This window comes from Ambystoma mexicanum, chromosome 5p, assembly GCF_040938575.1.
Source record: "Ambystoma mexicanum isolate Mex_15411 chromosome 5p, UKY_AmexF1_1, whole genome shotgun sequence".
In the NCBI taxonomy this organism is placed as follows: Eukaryota; Metazoa; Chordata; class Amphibia; order Caudata; family Ambystomatidae; genus Ambystoma; species Ambystoma mexicanum.
The window spans coordinates 839898318-839921620 of record NC_090930.1 but is presented as its reverse complement, the minus strand read 5'-3'; the positions used below and the strand labels follow the sequence as shown (position 1 = coordinate 839921620).

Sequence of the window (23303 nt, the reverse complement as noted above, 5' to 3'; positions counted from 1 at the left end):
AGAATGTTCATTTGTTTTATTCAAAGCAGACAGTAGTTTATCATTGAGGGTGCATCACGTGAGCCCACCTTGAACTTCATTATTCCCCACACATATTCCCTGCCCCCCATCAGAGACCTTGAGAGCAAGATAAACCCCGCCAGTGTTAACACCTTTAAAGAGGTCTCTCTTTGGCTAGTAAACGCACATTTGAAGTGATGCATACTTTAATTTGTGAAAACTGATATCTCCTTGGAGAATGTGTGCATACCATCAGCCCCACCTTGGGGCTTCATTATATGGCATAATCCTAGATAAAACAATAGAGGGCAGGGGTGAGTGACTGCAGATGAAGGTGGGACCCGTGTGTTGGCCTCTGCTCAGTAGAACAAAGGAAGGCAGCAAGCAGTGAGCGGAAACCCTCAATGACCACTTATGAAGGGCTGTTAAGCTGGCCCTGATGCCAGGCGGAGTTTGTTTACAGAAGGCTGGTGATGGGCTCGCTAATTGAATTCTTTATACACTGAGAAAATGGTGTAGTTACAGTGCCAGAGAGAGATTTATTTTCAGTATGCTGACTGACTACCTGGAGACAATGCTGAGTAACTCCATATGCATGTTTTCAGGGTCTCCTGGTGTATTGTTGGGGGCAGGCGGCCTTTGCCTCAGACACAACCCCTCCTTCAGGCCATGCCTGGCACTTTGGCTACACCCTACACTTTGGCCACAGCCCATTGTTAGAGCCCCACCCCCCTCGATTTCGCATCCCACTTAAAACGCTGAGTATATCCACATCCATGCTATTTATAGGGCTGTTAAGTAACTGGAAAGCTGATCGCGTCGCCTTTTTATTGAACGTGTTCTCTTGTGCCAGCAGTTTTATGGCGGTCGAGTAATTAGTAGTGAATTTTCAAACACATTTCAGTTCCCTTGGCCATCTGTCACTAAGTGCATTCACTGCTGTGCAACTTTGATTCTCTAGCAGGTCAGGTAAGCAGACACTTGTTGCTGAGTTTGCACGCGGGCCTTCTTGCTGCGTTGTGGTAGTCATGCTGAGGCGCTCTGGATCACGTGTCTTTTAAAAAGTTGATTTGATGTATTGTATCAAAAGGTTATGACATGTGAAACCCGCCTCTAGAGGTCAGCAATTGCATGTGGCTCAAAGCAAGCTCAGGCGTATGCCTCTGCGCTCACACCCAGGTTCTCGGGCTGTTTCACAGGATTGACAATAATATCCCCAGGTACTCGCATTTGCCAGGTATTGATAATATTACTTGAATATTCAGGCTGTTGGCGGGTAAGTGCAGTACACCTGCTCCCCTCCCATGCAGCCCCATCCTCCCACTCTTTTGCACGCGCCCTGCCAGAGAGCAGCTCAGCCCCCAGCGCGCTCTCCCATCACCTGGTTCCCCGAACCCACTGCAAAGACAGAAGGTTTGTGGAGGTAGTCTAGGTTGGGTAGAGTTTTGATGCCATGCTCCTCTTGCAGCCCGAGGCACCTCCTAGTCTCCTGCCCACTATGGAAAGCCCTCTTTCTGTCTCTACTGACCTCCTGGTGCCACTGTTTATCACAGAATGAAAGCCTGCTGTGATTGGCCATACCCCTCTAGGTCCAGCCAAGCAGATCATCTAGAAATCGAGAGAGGGCAAAGCCGTAACATGACGCAACATGACATTTAGTAGCGGATCTCAGAAGTGTCTGGTCTGGCCTATCAATAGCAAGTAAGTAAGGAACGTTTACAGGAAGGTGTGGTGCAAGAAACTAAGGTAGTGGAATAACGAATGCACGCAGGATTTTGTGCCTGACATGAAAGGGAGCAAAGTGTATTAAGAAAGGTGGGTTAAATATTATATAATTAATCTTATTTGACGAAAATAAAACCTATTGAAATATAAAAACGAAGCAAAATCAAAATAGGCCAATAGAGGTTCCAGTCTCCCCGTTCTTTTGAAGGAAATCCATGATCATGAAGTGTGTATTGGTTTTGATCATTCCACTGGCAGCACTGCAGTGTACTGCAGTGTGTTCCTTCAGAGTACTGTCAAACACATAGTCTAACTCCAAATGTAGGAAACAGATAATTTGATGTTATGCATGCAGCGATAGTGACATCTAGTAGGCTAGAAGAATATTGTCACTCCTCACACACCGAGGTCACTGCTTGACCAGGCAGTCAATGCAGCTCTGATTGGTCAGCTTTCTGGAGTCCTGAGACCATGTTGCCTAGAGGTGTGACTGGCGCCAACGCCAAAACATTAGCCCATACAATCTTCTTGTGTGGGTGGCTCCTACAGAGCGGGGCTTGCGGTCTTTCCCTTTTGATCAGTGAGAGGATGGAGTACAAGTCATAGGAACAGTGGCGCTACATCAGCGAGAAAATACTAGCCATCTGCTTAGGGCATAAAAAGGATAGGGACGCCATATTGAAGCTTCAAACATCCCGCGGCACTCCATTGCAGGAGAACTGGGGGCATAATAGCGCTTCACCTTAGGCTGCAGCCCTTCATAGGAAGCAATACTGCAGACCCCTGTTCTGCGGCGTGTTTCAGGAGGCTGTCAAAGGACACACACCGAAAGTGTCCCATTATTAGTTTGAGCTTATGGGTGGTGCTTAAGAGCCACCCGTAAGTCAAAAATATTTCATTGGAGTACAGCTTGGCAGGAGATGACCTGTAAGCAGGGTCACGCGGCTTGTGTGTGATATCGGTTATTTCCCCACCTAGTGACTACCCATAGCCATACTCATTATATCCAGTGGACTGTAGACGTGTTTGGAAAGCTTCAACTTCTTTTGTCGGGATTACACGGTACACAACAGGACCACTATCGTTCTCCTCTTCCAACCGTCTCCCACTGTCCCGTCTAGAACCCCCAACGACTCTAGGACTGCTGTCCCGCATGCCTTTGCTGGGTAAGACATATTAGGAATAACATGTTGCATAAGTAAGTGTCGTGACCTACGATTTATACACATTAAAAATAACTTCAAACTTGTCAGTTAATTACATGCAACGCTAATCCTAGTGTCCATTCGCACCCACCCCTCGCTACCCAATACACATCCTGCTGTGATCTCTTTCAGCTCGTTATATCTAGCAGTAATTTGTATTTATTAGGCTTATATAACGCTTTATACCAAATAATTGGCAGTAAGATTAAACTCTGGCCTGCCAGGGATTTTTGTAAGCAGTTTGCTGAGAGTTAGTGGCTTAATTGCACCTGTCGATGCTCTACTGGTGTTTTACCAAGCGTGCCTTCAGCCACTTCATTTATATATGTTCCTTGAACTGAAGTCCTGTTACAAACCAACATGGACAATGCCAACAGCTATAGCTTGTGTGTGGGTATTAGACATTCTTATGCCCAGGTAATTGCACCAGTTTCCAGCTGTTGCCTTCTTATGGCCCATGGCTTATGTATCCTTATAGAAGTGCCTGTTCTATTCCTACACAAAAGCCAAAACAGTTGGCTTTGCCAAAGCTTGTTGGTTTTGAAACCGTGTCCAGACACTCGCAGCCAGTCAGTGCAGCGACATTTTGCCATGCCTTCTCTCCAAAGCATCGGAGGCTAAAACTAAAAATGAATGCATTTTATTGCAATGTCCTCGTAACAAAATGCAAGATAAATAAATGCGATAATGTATAGAGAACATACGAGCATTTCGAGATCCTGAGAATGGAACGCTTCTTTTTAATTCCTCTGGGGGGGGGTTCCACGCTATACCGTTGGACTTCAACTGAAACACGTTTGTGTGATTAAGACGCTGCCATCCCAGGAATACAAAAAAATGAAACACATTTCCCTGGCGAGTCTTCTCTCAATTATTTTTTTTAGTTTGAGCGCAGAGGCCACATACGAAGGTGCCCCTTGAGACAGAACCCAGTTCAGACGCACTTGTTGTGTAATCTTCATGCCCGCGCCTGCCGTGGTGAACTGCAATCACTAGGGAAATGCGCGCCAATTTAGAGGCGCCATAGACTTTCCTGGCGGCCATATTGCGAATACCCCAAGAGGGAAGAGTGATTGGCTAAGGGGCCCCGGAGCAAGACAGCTCTCTGACTAATGTGGAGGCGAAACGAGCCCTGTGCTCTTACACAGGAAGTCTTGGCTGCAATTATTGTTTTTATTCTTTCAGGAAACATAGCACGCACACACGCTTCCACCACTGACTGAACGTTTTTATTCAAAAGTGTCACACTTTGGGTTCTAGTATTTTGTCAGAGAGTCTAATTTCACAGAATGGTTTTGATAGGCAATTTATTTCTTAAAGCGGACGTGGTCATATATGTGGCTAATTCCTGTACTGCTTAAGGCCGTGGGTGTGGAGCAGGGCCAGTGCAGTTTATGCCTCACCTTGGGAGCAATTCCATTTATTTATTTTATTGGTTATTTGTAAGGCGCATATACAACAAATGGTGTTTCAATGTGCCACAAAACAAAAAAGGGTGCAGGGGGAGCAGGGGAGCGATAACAATAAAGGTGCTACTAGGCCTTAAGACATTCAGATCGTGCAAGTGCAGTAACAAGAAGTGCGAGAGGGAGGGGGAAGTGCCAGTCTGAGAGAAGGAGGGAAGCAAAGAGGGGGCCAAGGGAGGCCTGGGAGCAGGGGAGGGAGGAGGGAGAGGTTCTGGAAGAGCAGGGGAGCACCTGTTTGGAGGAGCCCCCTTCCAACTTTCACCCTCACAAAGTGGCCATATTTAATGTTTTCAGTTCCCCAATGGCACCCACGCATATTGCATTCTTTTACTGACAGCCTTGGTTTGGAGCCACAAAGTTGTGAGATGGCCCGACTGGCCACTTGGCATATACTGTGTCACAATAGACACTCCACTTGTCTGCAAAACCGGTGTCTCTTCTGCTGGATAAGGTTTAAGCCATCACAATGTTCTGTTCCTAGGGAAACTAATAGGATAAAATGTCTTGTAATGATTGCCTTAGTTTGTCTATCATTGCTGCATGCCACAGCAGATGGGATATCGCTTAAGTTATTGCCTTTCTTTATCTTCTTCCATTGTCACTTGGTTGTGTGTACGCTGCTCACAGACGCTGCCTTACAGTGTGGGCCTGAAAAGTCATGAGATGGATGCTAGCAGCAAATGGTTTCCAGTGGAGTGATCATATCGGAGGGTACTGTGGTGGAGAATGATCACTCCAGTGTTCCATACTTGTGATGAATCAAAGATAATACTTGTGCATCCCGTCCTCTTTCACCCATCCTTGTGGGAGTCCCCCAACATGGGTACGGTACCGGAACCTTTGGCAGTGAAAAATTGAGCTTCCCCTTTAAATTTAGTATAGGGTGGGGCCTCGGGCATGGGAACGCCCCGCCGAAGCCCCCTCACCGCAGTCCCTTTTTCCGCATGGACAGTGTTGGAAATGGCAGCCAGCGCAGAGACTACTTTAGCTTTCCGCTTGCTACCCGTTTGTTTTTTCAATTCTTATTTCACTTCCCTTCAGGGCCTCGCCTCCCCCGGCGCATGTCGGCCGCAGGAGGTTCCATGAGATGTGCCTCATGCGACTTCTTCTTGGCTTCGAATACCCATGCACACTCTGTTTTGAGTGTTTGGGGCCCAACCACCGCTGGGACTCGTGTTCTGCCTATAGCGCTCTCGGTCACAGGGCATTGAAAACTTGTTTTTCTTTCGTGGTCGAGGGAGATCTTCCACACTTCTTCTCTGCCTCACCTTAAGGACTTCTTCTCCAGGACCTCTCGTCAAGACAAGGTAGTCCCTCTGTTCAGCACAGTGACTCCTTCCCCTAGATTGGGGTTCCTCAGACTCAGGTTCTGGCAGGCCTGAAGTCTCTAAAGCTACAGGCTCCCAAGCCGAGGGGCCCGGGGCTCCTCTTTGTTCTCCAGAGACAGACCTGAGGCCATCCAGTGTACCGGCTCCCAAGCTGAGGGACTGAGGGTCCCTACCAGGCTGTCTTCGGAAGGGTGATCAAGTTCATCAAGCGCCACCTCCAAGAGTCTGTCCTCGGCTAGATCCAGCACGGCTAACGGCACAGGTGCCGAGAGCGTCCACCCTACCGGAACTCGCTCTGAGGTCGATTAGTCAGGGTGTTATAACTACCGGCTGAGGGCTCAGAGCCTACCAGAGTGATCTCTGAGGTTGATGCCTCTGCTTCGGGTGCAAGACCCCAGCTGTATCCACTCTCGTCTGAGACCTCTCTTGGTCAGGGCCTTCGCGCCCTCCTGCCCAGGGTGTGACGCAAAGCTTCAAAATGGCAGCGCGGCACATGGCCAAGCCTGCAGGCAGGCCACCATCTTGGATCCAGCTAAGGGCCCACCAGTGCTTTCGCCCATCGAATGGGCTTTGCAGGATGATCCCAGCCCCCTACCCTCTGGAAGTGGCAGCAGATCCTACGGAGCAGGCTTTTGGTCCCCTCAGGGATACAGCTACCCATCACAGCCATACGGCTACACTCACCAGGCCCCTCAGCGCTTTGACCAGGAGCGGAGGCCCAGCGTCTCGGAGGGCCGGGCCCCTAGCTACCCGGATGCTTGTGAGGACAGCTTCTTCAAGCGCTTCTTCCTCCTCACTCGCTCCCCTCAGATGACGGTTAACTTGAAGGACATTGCGAAGGAGGTCATCCCGCAGGTGGCATGGTCCCAGCCCCCTCCTCTGGCTACTCCTCCCATTCCTCCTGCATTCTCGGTTCCGGTGCCGGTCCCTCTACCTGTTCCGACCGAACTGGTCATACTGAACCCTCCACCTCCTCCTGCACCACCAATGCCTCCCCTCAACAACCATTGGACCTGTCTGCGGCTCTGGACCTGGGGGGACCCCGCCGGCACCTGTGTCCCACAGCCCAGATTCCCCTCAGTCTGTGAAAAAAGGGGGTGGGGCCAATGATGATGATGCCCAGCACAATGAGCCCTCTGCATCCATTAAGGCCTTTCATGACCAACTTCAGGGCCTGGCAGAGTTCTGGGGGGTCCCTCTTCCTGAGGAAGCCCCCCAGGAGTCTGTGTGCTACCAGAGGTCTTGGGGAAATGCACCACGATCCGCCATCCCCCTCCAGAAGGATGTCCGGCAGGTGGTGCGAAAGTTCTGGGACAAACCCAGGACCAACGTCCAGTTGAACAAGTAATTGGAACGCAGGTTTAGGCTGACGAACGGGGAGCCAATCCTCCTTGCCTCCCACCCACAGCCCCATTCTGGCTACGGCCTTGTATTCTAAACCATCGTCTTCGTCGTCTTCCTCCACGGGAGGAAAGTCCAGGTGCCTCTCCAGCCAGGTCAAAGTCCTTGAGCCCTTGGAAAAGAGCTGTTACTTCATATCAGGAGTGCATCTGTGGCAAGCCAATGCAGACTCCGTTTTGGCTGCAGCTAACCAGAACCTGTGGTGGGAGCTCAGGGAATTTCTGCCTGACCTCCCTACAGGCGAGTCTGGCAGATGCCTGGGCCATTGTGCAGGACCTCGTGGAGTCTTCGGTCTCCCACATTGACACAGTCAGCTGAGGGTTGTGCTTTGGGGTCGAGACGGCGTGGAATCATGCCACATAGTTTTCATCTGACGTGCAGGAACGGATCCTGGATCTCCCCTTCGAGGGCATGGTCCTTTTTCATTCATCGACCGATGATGAGTTCACAAAGAAGAAAACCTTCACTCGAACCACCAAGTCATTGGCCATCCTGACAAACCCAGGTCAGAATTCCTTCCCTAAGTCCCAGGGCAGGACCGAGTTCAAGCCCCACACTTTCTCTGACTTCAAGGGGTTCTGGGACCGCGGTACACAGAGGCTTGACAGGTCACCCTGCGGCAAAAGGAGGAAGCAGAAGAGGGCGGTGCACAGGTTTTTCGGCTCCCCCTCCTCTTCCCCCCGCTTCTGATGCAAAGAAGCAGTGACATCAAGGTTGGGGAACACAGCTCGCCTGTGGGGGGCCATTTGGCTCTGTTCCAGGACATCTGGAAGCATCTTTTCAGCAACCCGTGGATCCTATCCGTAGTCTCCAAGGGCTTCAGTCTTCCTCTTCCTTTGCCTCTACCATCCTCTCCTCTGCTTCATCAGATCGGGACCCCGGGTCTTTTATGGGAAGTCCTTTTGTTCTTTGAGATTCAGCTGGTTCCTCTTGTAGACAGGGGCTTCGGTTACAATTCCAGGATTTGTGCGGTCCCCAAGAACAACCCGGCCGGACTGAGGGTAGTCCAGGACCTGTCATTTCAAAATCTGTCCTTACCGCTGGAACGCTTCAAGATGATTACTCCCACGCATATAGCTGAGTCTCTGTGTGCAGTTGACTGGATGTGTTCCCTGGACCTCAAGGATGCTTATCTGCATGTACCTTCTATCAACCGCACCAGATGTTTCTACGGTTCACGCTTATGTCATGCCACTTTCAGTACAAGGTGCTGCCCTTCGGCCTGATCTCGGGCCTCGTGCCTTCGCAAAGTTGATAAACGCAGTGGCGGGACTACTCCGCTTGGAGGGCCATCCTCTGTACCCTTATTTGGATGACTGGCTGGTGAGGTGGGGTCACTTGAAGGGGTGGTGCACTCCTAGTAGAGATTGGCGGATGTCCTTCATTAACTGGGATTTTCCGCCAACCAGAGGAAATCAGTTATTCCCGTCTCAGGAACTGGTCTTCCCAGGGATACGTTGGAATTCTACCATTCAGCGGGTGTTCCCCACTCCAGAGAGGCTTATTTCCCTCCACAAGGGGGTGGGACACTTTCTGGCAAACTCGACCACCTCGGCATGGTGGTTCCACCACATTCTGGGCCTTATGGCCTCCTGCGTGCTCCCCGTACAGCACGCTCACCTCAAGATGAGGCGCCTCAAGCTCCACCTGGCGGGCAATTGGGATCAGGAGACACGGTCTCAGACGGACAGGATCCCAATCCCACTGCTCCTGCTGACCGATCTTCCCTGGTGGCTGATGGAGGGCAATGTCTCAGTGGGAGCCCCCTGCACCTGACCAGAGCCTACCCTGGTGGTGACGATGGACTCTTCCCTCTCGGGTTGGGGGGCTATTTCCAGGACGGAAGCCCTCTTGCATATCAATCTGCTTAAGCTCAGGGCAGTGGGCCTGGCCCTCACAGCGCTCTTGCCCCTCATCAGGGACAGGTCTGTTCTAGTCAGGAAGGACAATTATACTATGATGTTTTACCTGAACAAGCAGGGTGGCACGCGTTACCCCCCACCTCTGCATGGAGGCGGTTTTGATCTGGGCCCTGACGGAGGGGATTTGGATTTTGGCAGTCCACCTCCCGGGGGGACAGCAATGCAGAAGTGGACCAGTGAGTCTCTTGGGGTTCAACACCAATGAGCGGGAGTTGCACAACAACTCCCTGCTGTCCCTGTTCCAGCTTTGGGGTTTGCAGACCTGGACTTGTTTGCATCCCCTGGAATGCCAAGTGTCCCCAGTTTGCTTCATGGGCAGGCCAGGGTCGTGGGTCACTGGGGAGACGCCTTCCAGATCAGTTGGCACGGATGCAGGTGTTATGCCTTCCCACCCAACCCACAAGTTCCGGGTCTCCGTGAGCTGCAGCCTCATCCTGTTTGCCCCCCACTGGCCTTCGAGACCCTGGTTTTCGGATCTGCTACATTTGTGCTCCCGGGGTCCCGTTCATCTTCTGATCCCCAGCAGGGGCTTCCAGATGCAGCAGGGCGGGGCAGTGGACCATCCGGATCCGGCCAAACTGGCCCTGGCGGCCTGGTACCTGATCAGCTGAGGCTTTAGCATGCTCAATTTTCAGATGACAACAGGGACATCATTCAGCAGGCCAGGAGGCCCTGAACTCTGTATCAGTACAGAAGCAAACGGACTAGGTTCTGCCATTGGGCTCACAAAAAAGGGTCTGGACCCTGTCACTTGTCCTCTGGATGGTGTACTTACCTTTTCAGCACACCTGGCTTGTTCTGGAGTTCAGGTGGATACTTGCTGCACATATTTGGTGGCCATTGGGGCTTACAAGAAATCCCCTGAGCATGTGTTCTTGGCAGCCAACCTGGTGGCTAAGGTTCACCGGAAAAGGTTTTCTAGGCTTTTTCCTCCGGTGCATAGGCTGCATCCTGTCTGGCACCTCAATGTGGTTCTTGTAGCTCTGCAACACAAGCCTTTTGAGCCAATAGCCTCTGTGAAAATCCGCTTGCTGATGCTAAAGACAGTTTTATTGGTGGCTCTCACCTCTGCACGCAGGGTTACTGAGCTGCAGGTGTTGTCTTTGTGTGAGCTCTTCACCACGTTTCACGACAAGGTCATCTTGTGCACTCACCCAAACATCTTACCCTAGGTGGTCTCTCCGTTCCATCTGAATCAAGATATCAGCCTGCCGGTGTTCTTACCGAACCCGCAGTAGGAGGCAAAGAGGGCCCCAAGTTCCTTGGACCTCAAGGGGTTCTCACATTTTATCTCTCTGACGAAATTCTTCAGGAAGTCTGAGGCATTGTTCGCGACCTTTGGGGCCTCCTGCCCCGGCTCTCAGGCTTCCAAGGCTTCCATCACCCGCTGGATGGTTCAGGCCATTTCAGAGGTGTACACGGCCATGGTCAAACCTGTTCCTGAGGGGATTCATGCCCATGCGGTCAGAGCCAAGGCCATGGCCGTTGTGTTTCAGAGACATGCTTCTTGGGATGTCATCAGCAAATCAGCTACTTGGGCCCTGCGCCAGCCTTCTGTAAGCACTACTCGCCAGACACCAGTTCCAGGCGCGAAGCAGAGTTTGGTCAGGCAGTTCTGAAGAAACGTTTTGCTTCATCCTAGACATGAGGTAGTCTGTCACAGCTCCACCCTATTTTCTTGTTCGGTGGAATCACCCACAAGGATGGAGGAAAGGGGATGACACATATGATTAATTAAAGTTACTCACTGTAGTGACTAGAGTTCTCATAGTCCCCTTTTTGCCATACATCCCACCAGCCTTCCCCCGCTAGTATGCCAATGGGTTATAGGTAATAAGTGTAGCCATAGATTCTAAGCGTCCGATGTATTCAAAGGGGACTGAGGCGAGGCACTGGAGAGCAGGGCCTCGGCAGGGCGTTCCCACACCAAGGCCGCACCCCAGCGCGCTATACTAAATGTAAAGGGGAAGCTCAATTTTTTCGCTGCCAAAGGTTCTCGTACTTCTATTGGGGGGGACACCCACAAGGATGGAGGAAAGTGGACTATGGACTTTGAGTACTCTAGTCACTATGGTAAATTTCTCTCCTTGTACTATTTTTGGATCCCTGTCCGCTGGAATTCTGCTGTCATTATGAGATTTGAAAGCAACCATGTTCTCCCATACTCTTAACATGTAAGCAATGCATACAATATTGTATTGTCTGAAAGCCAGCAAAGAAAAGCAAGAGGTCAAAAGATGAAAAGAAGTAACACATGCTGTTTTTAATCCACAGGTAATGCAAGTGGTGAAGGAGCAAATAATGAGAGCGCTAACGACCAAGCCTAGCTCATTGGACCAGTTCAAAAGTAAGCTTCAGAATCTCAGCTACACTGAAATCCTGAAGATCCGCCAGTCGGAGAGAATGAACCAGGAAGACTTCCAGTCTCGGCCAATTCTGTAAGTAGCTTTGCTGCAGCGCCTGTTTGACAGAGCTTCTGATAAGGTGGAGAGCGCAGACGTTCATGCGCCACTACTCGAAGGCCGGATGTAACCCGGGGAGGCGACTGCTCGGAACGTTCATCTCTTGGATGGTTTGACGTCTGCTCCTCCTGGGCTTGTCTCACCATTTTCACAAATTCTGAAGCTGTGTTGTCAGTCCTGTCAGCCGCTGTCAAGGGCCACCATGGGTAATTTCTACTGGAGTAGGAGCTCAGTATAACATTCCTGGCGGATTTTTGAAGACCAGTTGTATTCTTTATACATTACATGGGCTTGTGTTTCAGAAGAATCTGTAGAGACAAATAATAGAATTTCAGCCATTACAGTGTTTGAATGTTTTTTTTTCAAAATAATTTGTAAGTACTGCTCAGGAGTCGGAGACGATCCCGAATTTTACCATCGTGTGACCCTGTCAAAATGGAGTCGAGTCTCTGTATGGCTACAGCATTCATTTCCTTCGGTAGCCGCCGCAAACATCAGCAATTAAAATCTCCTCGGCAGGTTTGGCTGCCAGCTGTTTTTTGTTGTCTCATTATCTTCTTCTCGCAACTAAGTAGCAAAAGCTTCTTTGGGAAACTCCGAGCTAATTACAGCCCTGGTGCTCGTTACTCAATTCGCATGTTATACAGTTCACTGTTCGCATTGTGGACCGCATCTTGCATTGGTAACGCATGTGTTTGTTCATTGTCTAATGATTTGTGATAATTAACCAATCCCGCATGCTAAAAGCAGGTGGTAGGGACTGATTGCATAAATGGTGACGGCTAAGAAAGGGAACGAAAACACGCCTAATCAAGTATGCAACAACATATGAATGAAGAAAATTGGACCTGAAGCTTCTCTTTTTTCAAAATTCAAAGAAAAGAGCCTCCAGCTCCACAGTATTTGGCAGGTTCTGACCACACGCTCATCCAATTAATAGCTGGACAAACCACAGGAATAAAATGCGCAATCGCTCTCATCCATATGTAAATATCATGATTTTATTCACTCGTCAATTTGCTTGTCATACACTATCTTCGATTGTCTGTAATAGAACAGCTTTATTTTATTTTAACATATGTTTATTTTTGCCTTCAGGGTATGTGCATGTTTATAAAGCTAAAATGTGACTTTGGGGGATGGGTATTGTAATTAAAATGCAGCATTTTCTTTGTATGCAATTTAATATTGTGCCCTAAAATGTATCAACCATGTATAATTACACATTTCGTTTTCTAATATTATAATTATTGACCACTGAGCTGGTCAATAACACCAGTTATTGCCCCACATCCAACTCATGAGCCTGGACGACAGATGATTGGCTGTCCCATTCTCCAAGTTCTGTTAAGGTGAGTATTACGGGAGTGCTGCGTACCTGCTGGTTTGGCTGAAGGTCTTGAAGTGTCAGCCAGACTGTCAGCTGTTTCCAGACGAGCGTATGACGCGGGATACTGGCCCTTCCTCAACCCAAGATAGATACTGGGTGGAAGATGGACCAACTCCCAACATCACGGTGCGCTCTCTCCTGATTTTCGTGATGTCAGGACAGTGCAAGCACTGGCAGGAGAGGCGGTGTGTACTGCAGTTCTCCACTTGATGAGGACAACCAGATGATGATTCAACAAGGATGAAGTGCTGGAGGAGCAAGTCCACGTAGTAATAGAAACTGATGCTGAAAACAACTGGAGATCCAATGCATGCAAGATGGTAGCTGGTGAGGAGATGGCTGACCAGACAGAGGCACACAAACAAGAGTCCAGGAAGGATTCAGGACAGAGCAGGAGGAGCAACACAGGCAGGAGGATATGGAAACTGATCCAGGACTAAGGAAAAATGGCAACCGGTAGGAAGGGAGAAAACAACTGGGCAGACTGAAGGGAAACGAACCCAGGGACAGAACAGCCAAAACTGGCAGGGAAGGAAGGCAGCCCAGGGGGAAGGAAGCCCCAGATAAGTAGGAGGGAGGCTGGCCCAGAGAAGGAACCCACAGAATAGTGGGAAGGTGCAGGACTGTGGAGGAGGTATTCACTGGCAAGGAGCAAGGACACAGGACCAGGAAAACAGGTGGGCTCGGGAACCCTGAGCGGAGCGAGCAACACAATCCGGAACAAACCGCATTGAGGTGCGATTTGGTCCTGATCTCTGCTCCCTTCATGGGCCGCCAGCACCCGAGAGGCTTGAGACGCAAGCCGTTTCGTCTCCAGGTGCTGACGAGCCCAAAGCGAGGCTTGGAGAGCAAGCCTTCAAAGTGGCGAGGGCCCAGTCAACTGCGCATGCGCGGAAACGCGAATGCGGTCATCCGCGCATGCGCAGAGGCTAGTCAACACGGACCCTTGACGCCCTCTGAGCGGCGGATCCCCAGCCGCGGAAGCGTGGGTTGATCTGCCAAGAAGGAGCAAGGCGAAAAGGCGCGGAGAATCCCGGTCTCCGGGTAAGTGGCGTGACAAGTTCGAGAAATTGTGCTAATGTAACACATTAGATTTCTCTCTTTATTATATTACAGTAAGTATATTTTGCATAATTTGTTCTCGCCAATCTTTTACTTTTGTAATACTTTCGACCACGCAGAGCTTCATTTACATAGTTACTGTTAAATTGATGTAGCAAGCAGTCAATCCAGTTGAGTAACTTTACTGTAAAATTCAGCTCCCTTATTAGTAACCTGGATACCCATTCACTGCCCTCTTACATGTGCAAGCACACTACCATCACACTGCATTACGCAGTCAATCCACCCACATGTAGGTAAATGCCCTACATTCCTCTTAGAGCTAATCTGTTGTATTTGTCCAGTTCCTATTTCGCTCGTCATTATTCCTGAAATAAATGTACACAATTCAATTTATAAGGTGCTTTTGGCATTCCTGTGGATTACTGTCTTTTGCTAGCCTGTAGCTGATGCACACTATTTCAGCAGGTGTGAATAGTATGTCAAATAACTCTGAAATACGTTTGCTAGGCAGCAGGGAGTGCAATCCTGAAAAGATTGAAAGTTCAAGATAACAAGTGCCCGTTCTGAAATCTTATTGGCTTGAGTCTGAAAAGTAATCGTTTTTAACTTGTCTTGCCACTAGTAAGGGAAGACACGTTGGAATTGCACTGCTTTTCTTAGCATACATTGGCAAATGGAGATCGTTATTGACCTCCTTTCAGCCAATCAGAATGTTCAGAATGCTGGCAGTAATTACTGATATTGACTTGTGAGTGTTCTGTCTTCAAAAGCAAACAGACAGAGAAACATCAATGCAATTTCCAGGCAGGATTATTTTCAACAAGACACTTCCTCTCTGGGAGGAGTTGTTTTGCTGCAACATCCTATTTAACAAAAAAAGACAAAGCTAAAACATTGGAACATGCTTTCACTTTCATATAGAGAAATCGTTTACTATTACATGACTCCTAATGCATATCCATGTTAAACCCACTCAATTATAACCAAGTTTGCAATTTTAATGCTCAACTTATTTAAAAAACGACAAAATGAAAACACATTCTATTTACTAAGTTTGTCTATTAAAGTAACATTTTTACTTTACCACAACAACTCCAAAACCGGTATTGCTATTACTACTATATGCTAATAGCCTTGTAAACCTTGCAAGTTGTCATTTTCACTTGTAATAATTACCCTTTCCCATCGTGTGGCCTTTGGCTTTTGCAAAGTATCCTTGTCTCTGGTAATATATGGGAGTGCAGGCACTCACTATCGTTGTTCAGGGACTCCAAGTTCAACTCTATCTTCATCCTTGGCTCACGTGACAGGAGACCACGATTTGGTCCATTTTGCAGGTTTTTAAATGTATTGAATAAAGCTTGGCACTGTTGGTGTTCTTTCTACCAGGTCAGACAGCCTCACCATGCAGCTCCACAATTTCAGCGTATTCTCGCCTTTTCTCTTCATGGGTCCTGGCTTACTAAATTTATGGCACCGATATCCAGCTCCTGTACAATGGCGGCTCCGCCTGCATTCTATTCACTATGTATAGCCAGCTTTTATGATTACTTAATCTACTTGCGTTTCAGCATCTGTTCACTTATTGAACGGTTCATTCTCTGCAGCACTTCATGCACGTGTAATCTTCTTCTTCGTACTTAAAAGTTCACTTGACTCTTTACTTCATCATTAGTTTCTTGTAAGATCCATGCAGCCTCTTCAGCCAACATCCCGGGTCGTCGCACATGTCTTGTGTAACGTCACTATCTTATTTTTTGCTCTTTTTCATATTCCTTCAGGGAGTTCTTCCCTCAGATTGTCATCTCTTCGAGGATACATTTGATAGGGTTGTCTCAATGGTTATCTTCTTTCAAATATACACTGCAGTATTGTCACAGCTGCTGGTGTCAAACACAGCACAATCTCAGGCTTCCAACATATAGGAGATAAGGGGCGGGACTTCCTGCAGAAGCATGCAACTGCTCCTCTACATTCCCCCCTCTTGTCGAGTCCTTAATCACCTCTTCAATTGTTTCCACATACTGGTATTTTCTCTTGAAGTGTTTCTTCGGCGTACATAAATTCATCAACCCCTCTCATGTTCATCTACGCTCCAGGTCATGTAGTTGCATTGTCCATTCAGATTACAATAGACCCATCGTCCCAAGTACTGCTTATGAATCTTTGGATACAGGAACTTCATTCCTTCAGGTGCTACGATACAGACTTCTATATATTTTCGGACAACTTCATCAGTCAGCCCTTTGGGGCTTAGTCTGGATTCGCGGTCGATCATGATCTTCATTCCTACCACCTTCTTGCTTTGGGCAATCGCTATCCTGATTACACAGAATCTGAACATCACTAGCACTAATATAACTCCAAGGATTTTAAATATATTTGGCAACCACTGCGGAATCTAAGAGAACAGGGAGGCAAACCAACTGTTATCTTCAATGTCATCAGTCTCATCTTCCATCTTGTTAGGCAATTCTGTTAACAAAGTTATGGACTCTGTCAAGGTCCCATTTTCTTCATCATGAGATGGGATGAACATGCAACATGATGGCCCGTTTTTGCCACAAACTCTCCCTTCCATCACTGTGATCGTATCCAGAACATATCTATTCGGGAGGGTCATTAGTCGTATGGCCCTCAGTTCTTACTTGATTGCATTGAATCCCTTCATGGTAGCATTGATTGTCTGCAGAGGCTCCCATCTGGTGATCTCTAGCCACTAAGTGTTTGTTACAGTATTTATCCCAGGCATGAATAAAGTTGTAAATATTGTGGCAGTCTTCCTGAACAACCTGTGTTCATCAGGAATGGAGTCCTATGCCGTTATTGATTTAACTGAAAAATAATTCTCTCTTTTTGTCCGACGAAGTTCAAGCTGTCTTCTTTTTCTCAAATGGCGATCCACTTTTAGAAATTTACCAAGGTTCATGTCACTTTGTGGAATCACTAATGCCGGAACATGAGTGAGCACCAAAGAACATACTCCGCCCAATCCTTGAGCAACCTTAGATAAGCTCTAGGTCCACAAGCCCAAAATCGGTCCATGAGGGCGGCTGTCCCTTCTCCCATCCTTGGAACTAAAAGTGTAGTTTTGCATGCTTTGTTGTATCCCACATGGATTCTTTCGGTGTCTTTGAAAACACAGTGTGACATAAGCCAACGGGATTACAAGTACTGGGCCATCTTCTACCCATGTCAGTAGCTTGGCGTGTTTAGCCCATGACTTTAAACGCCCATCATTCACCCTCTGCACTTCTTGCACGTACTCTGTTTTCAGCAGGTGAGCTACACAGGGCATTATTCCTTCTTCCCATCCCTTCTTGGATTTCACTCATCCATAGATCTAAAATTGAGTTTGCTCCCAACATGCAGGCGATTCAGCTATTTCCGTCACATCAGGGCAGTTAATTTTCTTCATCACTTCAATGATCACCTCATCCTGTCTTATAGCAGGATACACAAGCATCTTGATCTTCCACCCAGGTTCCTTTTCCATTTTAATGTTGTGATATAATCATCCTGGTATGGAAACAACCCTTTCGATCTCCATCGCAAAGTTGCCCAGCTCCTTGGGATTGTCATTGAGTTGTACATGTTGCAAGATGACTGAGGCACCTTGCATTGTGCTCTGGAATTTCTCTTGCAATGAAAGTGCATACTGTATTCATGGCATAGGGCATGGGAGAGCAGGCGTAGCAACCCTCCTTAGATGCTTTCTCTCCCACATTTGTCATGTGTTGGTACCACATGTTATTCCCTAAATGTGCTGTGATATCTAGATAGGTATTTATCCCTTCACTATCGTCCCCTGCATCTCTTTTTTTGTCTCTCAAAAGTTATGTAATAATCATGGAGTAAATCAAAAGCAGTTTTCATAGTAGGGAGAACCGTAGGAACTTCTTCAGTGGAAGTGCTTACATGATAGTGACTGTGTAAGATGAGGAACAGAAAAACAAAGAAAACAATCATGCAAGTATATATTATGCATAAGAACATAGGCATCCATCTCCCACCCCATCCTACTATTCGTTGTACTTGTTCATCCTCTAGAACTGTGCCACTTCGTTCTTTAATAATTTTTAATACGATCATCAAATTTCTTTGTTTGTAATCGTAAAATCTGTTCAATTATAGCAATAAGAAGTCTTCTTATCACTGGGCCATCTTTCGGATCCTGCAAGAAAGTGAATATTAACGTCTCTTCTAACAAAAGCACGGTAATATTAAAGTATGAACACAAAGCAGCTAGCACAGGCCGATGAACATCACTATCGGAAGGTACCATATGTTTAATCACCTAAAACAAATACTCTCCATGAAATGAGTCTGGATAGTGATCTCATTTCAAATTTCTGATAAAGAACTGACATATAGGCATTACTCTGATGCTTCAATATGTATTTCTAAGTTATTTTCAAAATTCCTGGAATTCTCAGTAAGTCTTTGCATGCTCTACTAAAATATCTGTAAGGAGTGTTAATTGAATTCCAGTCCAATGTAAAATCTGTATTAATCACTTGTCATACTTCTTCTTTATCATTGATCGAATCTGCACACGCTGACATTCTTCTTTTTGTCTTGCTTCTGGATCGGCAGTGGTGGGAGGGCAGGTCTTTCCTTTATAGATCTTCACATCACCCAGGTGCAGCCAAGCTCTTCTTCCATGTATTTTAACAGCGGAAGAGGACCCTTCTTCAACACAGAAAGGGGTATGGAATCGTGGCTCATGCCATTTTCTGATCCATTTTCTAATTAGGACTAGGTCCCCAACATATAACTTAGGTGGTGGTAATAGTTTGCTCGGGTTGGTTGTCGAATTATCTTCTTCCGTGTTCTTAGACCGATCCCCCTGGTGCTTGACTTGATCTGAAATAAAAGAACTGCCAGAGTTCATACATGTCAAATAATCATGCATCTCATCACCTAAGGTTTTGGCTACACACAGGGCATCACTCCTACTCCTAGAGGGAGGTGTAAGGGGCATTCTTATGTGATGCCCTGTAACTAGCTCATACGGCTGAGGTGATGGTCTGATCTTGGCTGATTCCGAATGGCATGTAAAGCTCGGGGTAGGCAACACAGCCATCCCTTTTTCAAAGTCAATTTGATCTTGGCAATCCTTTCTTTGAGGAGGCCATTGAGTCTCTCACATATTGCGTTCACTTGCAGGTGATAAGCAGATGAAAACTTGTGCTTTATAATCAATAGAAGCCCTTTTTGTTTGAATAGTTCATTGGCAAAATGCAGCCCATTATCGTATATCTCAGTTCCTCACACACACCCACCTCTGGAAAACTTTGCGCACTAAAGACTTCACTGCGAAAGTGGCATCAGGGTGTGTACACGGATCTGCTTCGATCCACCTAGAAAAGGGACACACCACCACTAATAGACACCTTTATCCATTACTGACCTGCAGCATATCAACATAGTCGATATGTAAATGCTGAAATGGACCATTCAGGCATGGTATTACCCCTCTAATTGTTTTTAGTGTATGCCCAACAGTAAACATTTGACAAGCAATGCAGTTCACCATAAATAGGTCAATGTGTTCCAACAAATTAGGGATTAACCAGTCTTCTGCTATCGTAGCAGCAAGACTCTCTAGTTACATGCTCAGGGTAATGCAGCTGTATAAGAGCGACCTTTAATTAGGTTACTGGCATCACTGGCTTTCCAGTGCTGTCTTGTCACCATAATGCTTCTGTGGGGGATAAAGAACACCGCCTTTGTTTCCATAGTTTGTGCTCTTCCTGTGGTGCATTTCCTTGAATCTCTATTAGTTGGGTTATCAACAACTTATTAAACCCCTCTTGCACTAACATGGTTGTAACTACCTTTTCTTTAATACTCTCAGTATCAAAACACAAAATTTCGGCAGAATTTACAACCCTTTTGGCTTCCTTGTCTCTCGGCTTTGTTCCCACAAGAGAGAAAATCTGTTCACTTAGTATGCGCTGCACATTTAACTACCGCTATGGCCACTGGGAGTTGTAGTGCATTAATAAGCATATCCAATAAGGATGCATGCTGCACTGGAGTGCCATCTGCTGAGAGGTAGCCCCTCCTTTTGCAACGTGCTAACCATGCGTGTACCAATGACATCACATAGGCAGAGTCACTGTACACCATCACTTCCTGTCCTTTGTGTGTTTCAAGCGCGGCAATAAGCGCTACTAATTCTGCTGCTTGCGCTGAAACGTGAGACGCAAGTGTTGCACTCACTACTACTTCAAATTCTCCATTTACCCTGTGTCTTATTAGTGCAGCGCCTGAATGCCTTTCCCACTAGTCTGAGCAATTTTCAAAGAACCATCAATAAAGAGAAGCTCCCATCCTGCTAAAGCATTCTCTTTCTCACAAGGTGTATCATCATACAATTCAACTTAATTAGCACAGTCATGCACATGGTCGCCTTCTTCTACTGGCTCCGCTATAAATGTGGCAGGGTTCACTATTTTACATCTTACGATTTTACTCGCTCTGTTAGAAATCATTATCTCATAAGCAGAAGCTCTGTGGGATGTCAATGTGCCCTTGGGTTTCTCTAAAATGGCAAATAGAGCATGCTCAACGAAGAGGGTCATATAGCAGCCTATAACAATACTTGTGGACTTCTCGATCGCGAACGTGCAGCTGCCAAAGATTGTTCCAAGGGAAGTGTCCTCTCATAACTGGGTCTAAAATCCCAAGGTAATACGCCAAAGGTTTGTACCCCAATGTGGTTTATTTGTGTAAGTACTGCTAACATAACTGTTGTCATAACTGTCCCATTTGTGTTTGAAAACAAATAGAATTCCACAATTGGGAATTCCTAAAACAGGGGCTGTACAAATTGCTTTTTTGACTCCTCAAATCGTTCAGTTCATTTTATTTTTATTTAAACCCACTTGCGCTTTCTTTACTGCTTGCCAAAGTGGTCTTATCTAAGTGCTATAATGCAACATCCAGGCTCTAACATAGTTGCATGAACCCAAAACGTGTTGCATCTGCTTCACTGTGTTTGGTTATGAGGTTTTCATAATTGTTCCAGCTCTTTCAGGTGTCACTTTTTTTTCCTACTTGCAAAATCAACGGACCTATATATAACATCTCTTCTTGACAGTATTGTAATTTCTCCTTGTCTACTTTATATCCCTTGTCTGCTAAAATAGTCATCAACTGAACAGAATCCTGCCTGCACGCATCTTCTGTGGCACTACAAATCAAGATGTCATCTACGTATTGTATCACAGCACTTTTGAGACCAATATTTCCTAAATCCATCTCGAGGACTCTGCTAAAGATCGATTGGGACTCAGTTCCTTTGAGACAAATGAGTATGTTTTAGACTTTTTTTGACAAAATGTAAATGAAGTCAAGACTTGAGTCGTTGTGCAACGGGTTTGAAAAAAACACATTTTTCAAATCGATCACCGTAAAATATCAAGCTTCCACCGGGAGACTGCACAATATCGTCGCCGGATTAGGAACTAATCGGATGCACCACAGTATTACACAATGATTCTGATGGTACCAGAATTCCCCGATCCATCAGTGCTGAAATAGTCTAAAATATACCCTCATCAGCTTCTCGAGACATGGTGTGTTGTTTTGCTCAAGCTAAAATGGCTCCTGGCTTAAGCTTTATTTTAACCTCTCCTATCTCCTTCAATAAACCTACGTCATGAGGGCCTGTGGTCCATACGGCCCTTGGCACCTTTTCCAAGTCTTCCTGAAAAAATGCAGGTATTTGCCGAATTATCACCATTCGCTGTGGGTCTTCACTTTTCTCTATCCTTATTCAGTATATAATGCTCATGAAGAACACCACTTCGTCATCTGTTTGGTCTTCCCTGAACATATTGCCATCAGTTATGTCGGTCAATCTATAACCTTCCTCAAGAGCTATCACTGTTCTCCATGGTCTACCCTCATCTTCTATACCTTCAAGCATTGCCATTTCATTTCGTACTATGGCTGCTTCCAACTCTATCGGAATAGTCTGTCCACCTTCCTCAGTCATATGTATTTGTGGTCTAAATAGAAACTCATCCGGTATTCTCACAATCTTTCCCACCAAGCCAGGTATCCATGTCAATCAAATGCTTACTCCATAAAGAAACATCTCTGGATCTACTTGCCCTGTGAATGCCAATATTAACTCTCCCATGTTTAAATAGTGTATTCCTGGAGTGGAGTACACTATTCCTTGACCAGTAAATGAAATATTCATATTAAGTTTCGTCATTAAATCTCTTCCCAGAATATTAAACAGTGTCTGTCATGAATATAACAGGGGAACGGACATGCCAAATTCTCCTATAGAGACTGGTAATTTATCAGTGAAAGGAACTCGACTTGTAGCTCCAGAGAACCCTTGAGCAGTCATGGCAATAACTGACATTGGCTATTTTCCCTCTCGTATACACGAACGAGTTGCTCCAATGTCTACAAGGAAAGAAAAGGATTTGCCTCCTATCGTCACATTGTTCCTTGGTTTCCTTTAGGGGTCTGGTGTCACTGATAGTACTGAACACATCAAGTCACCCTGTGAGCTATCTTACTGTGGATACAGGCTCATCCTCGTCCCTGTGAAAGGATTTTCTCCTACCACAGTGACACCGCCTATTCTGGGCATCAATACTTGTCCTGTGTTTGCATACTGTTGTGTGTGCCCTCATGGTGGATTAATTTGCACTCATTCCTGCTATTATACCTGCTTTACTTGCAGAACTTGTGTCTGATGAAATGTGTAATCTTGGGCAAAATCTTCTATGGTCTGTGTGCTGTATGATGGAGAATAAGCGGTCCCCCAACTTAAGAACTGTCCATTTTCTACATTCCCTTGGCTCCCACATACGCGCGCAATGTGTCTCGTCATTCCACAATTCTAACCTACTGGAGGAACTCTCCTATTAGTCCCTCCTTGGTTATATCCTCCCTGAACATTCTGGTTCTCATTCTGAGTACCTTGAAACCCACACTGATTATTTTTAAATCCTTCCTCTGTAACCCATACCTCTGCCTCCTGGTATGAACCCATATCCACCTTGATCCATTGGGTGCAGATTATTTACCTGCGATTTACCCATTGTTTCCTGCATTCCCAGTCCTTCTCCACTTGTCAATACTGCCCCTTCTATGGCAAACTTTGTCAATTTTTTCTGAACTAACCTGGCGTCCTTGATTTTCCTATTCTCATCCTTCTTCTTATTCTTCTCTTGTAATAACCGACAGTGGTGCACTATCGCCAATTGTATCTCAGCCCATGGCTTTGCCTCCATCCCTACTTGTTTTTTCATCTGTCTTTGTACTGGCTGAGGCAATCCCTGACATAAAATGTTGTAAAATAAT

General features: G+C 46.6%; 1 protein-coding gene across 5 annotated transcripts in view; it reads left to right on the top strand.

The window, feature by feature from the left end:
* Nucleotides 1-23303, top strand: part of ELMO1 (engulfment and cell motility 1) — a 2216232-nt gene that overhangs the window by 2016257 nt on the left and 176672 nt on the right. For all 5 annotated transcript variants that reach the window (XM_069613266.1, XM_069613268.1, XM_069613267.1 and 2 more), the window contains one exon: nucleotides 11322-11485. In XM_069613266.1, the coding sequence (XP_069469367.1) occupies nucleotides 11322-11485 (164 nt within the window). The remainder of the gene's footprint in view (nucleotides 1-11321; nucleotides 11486-23303) is intronic.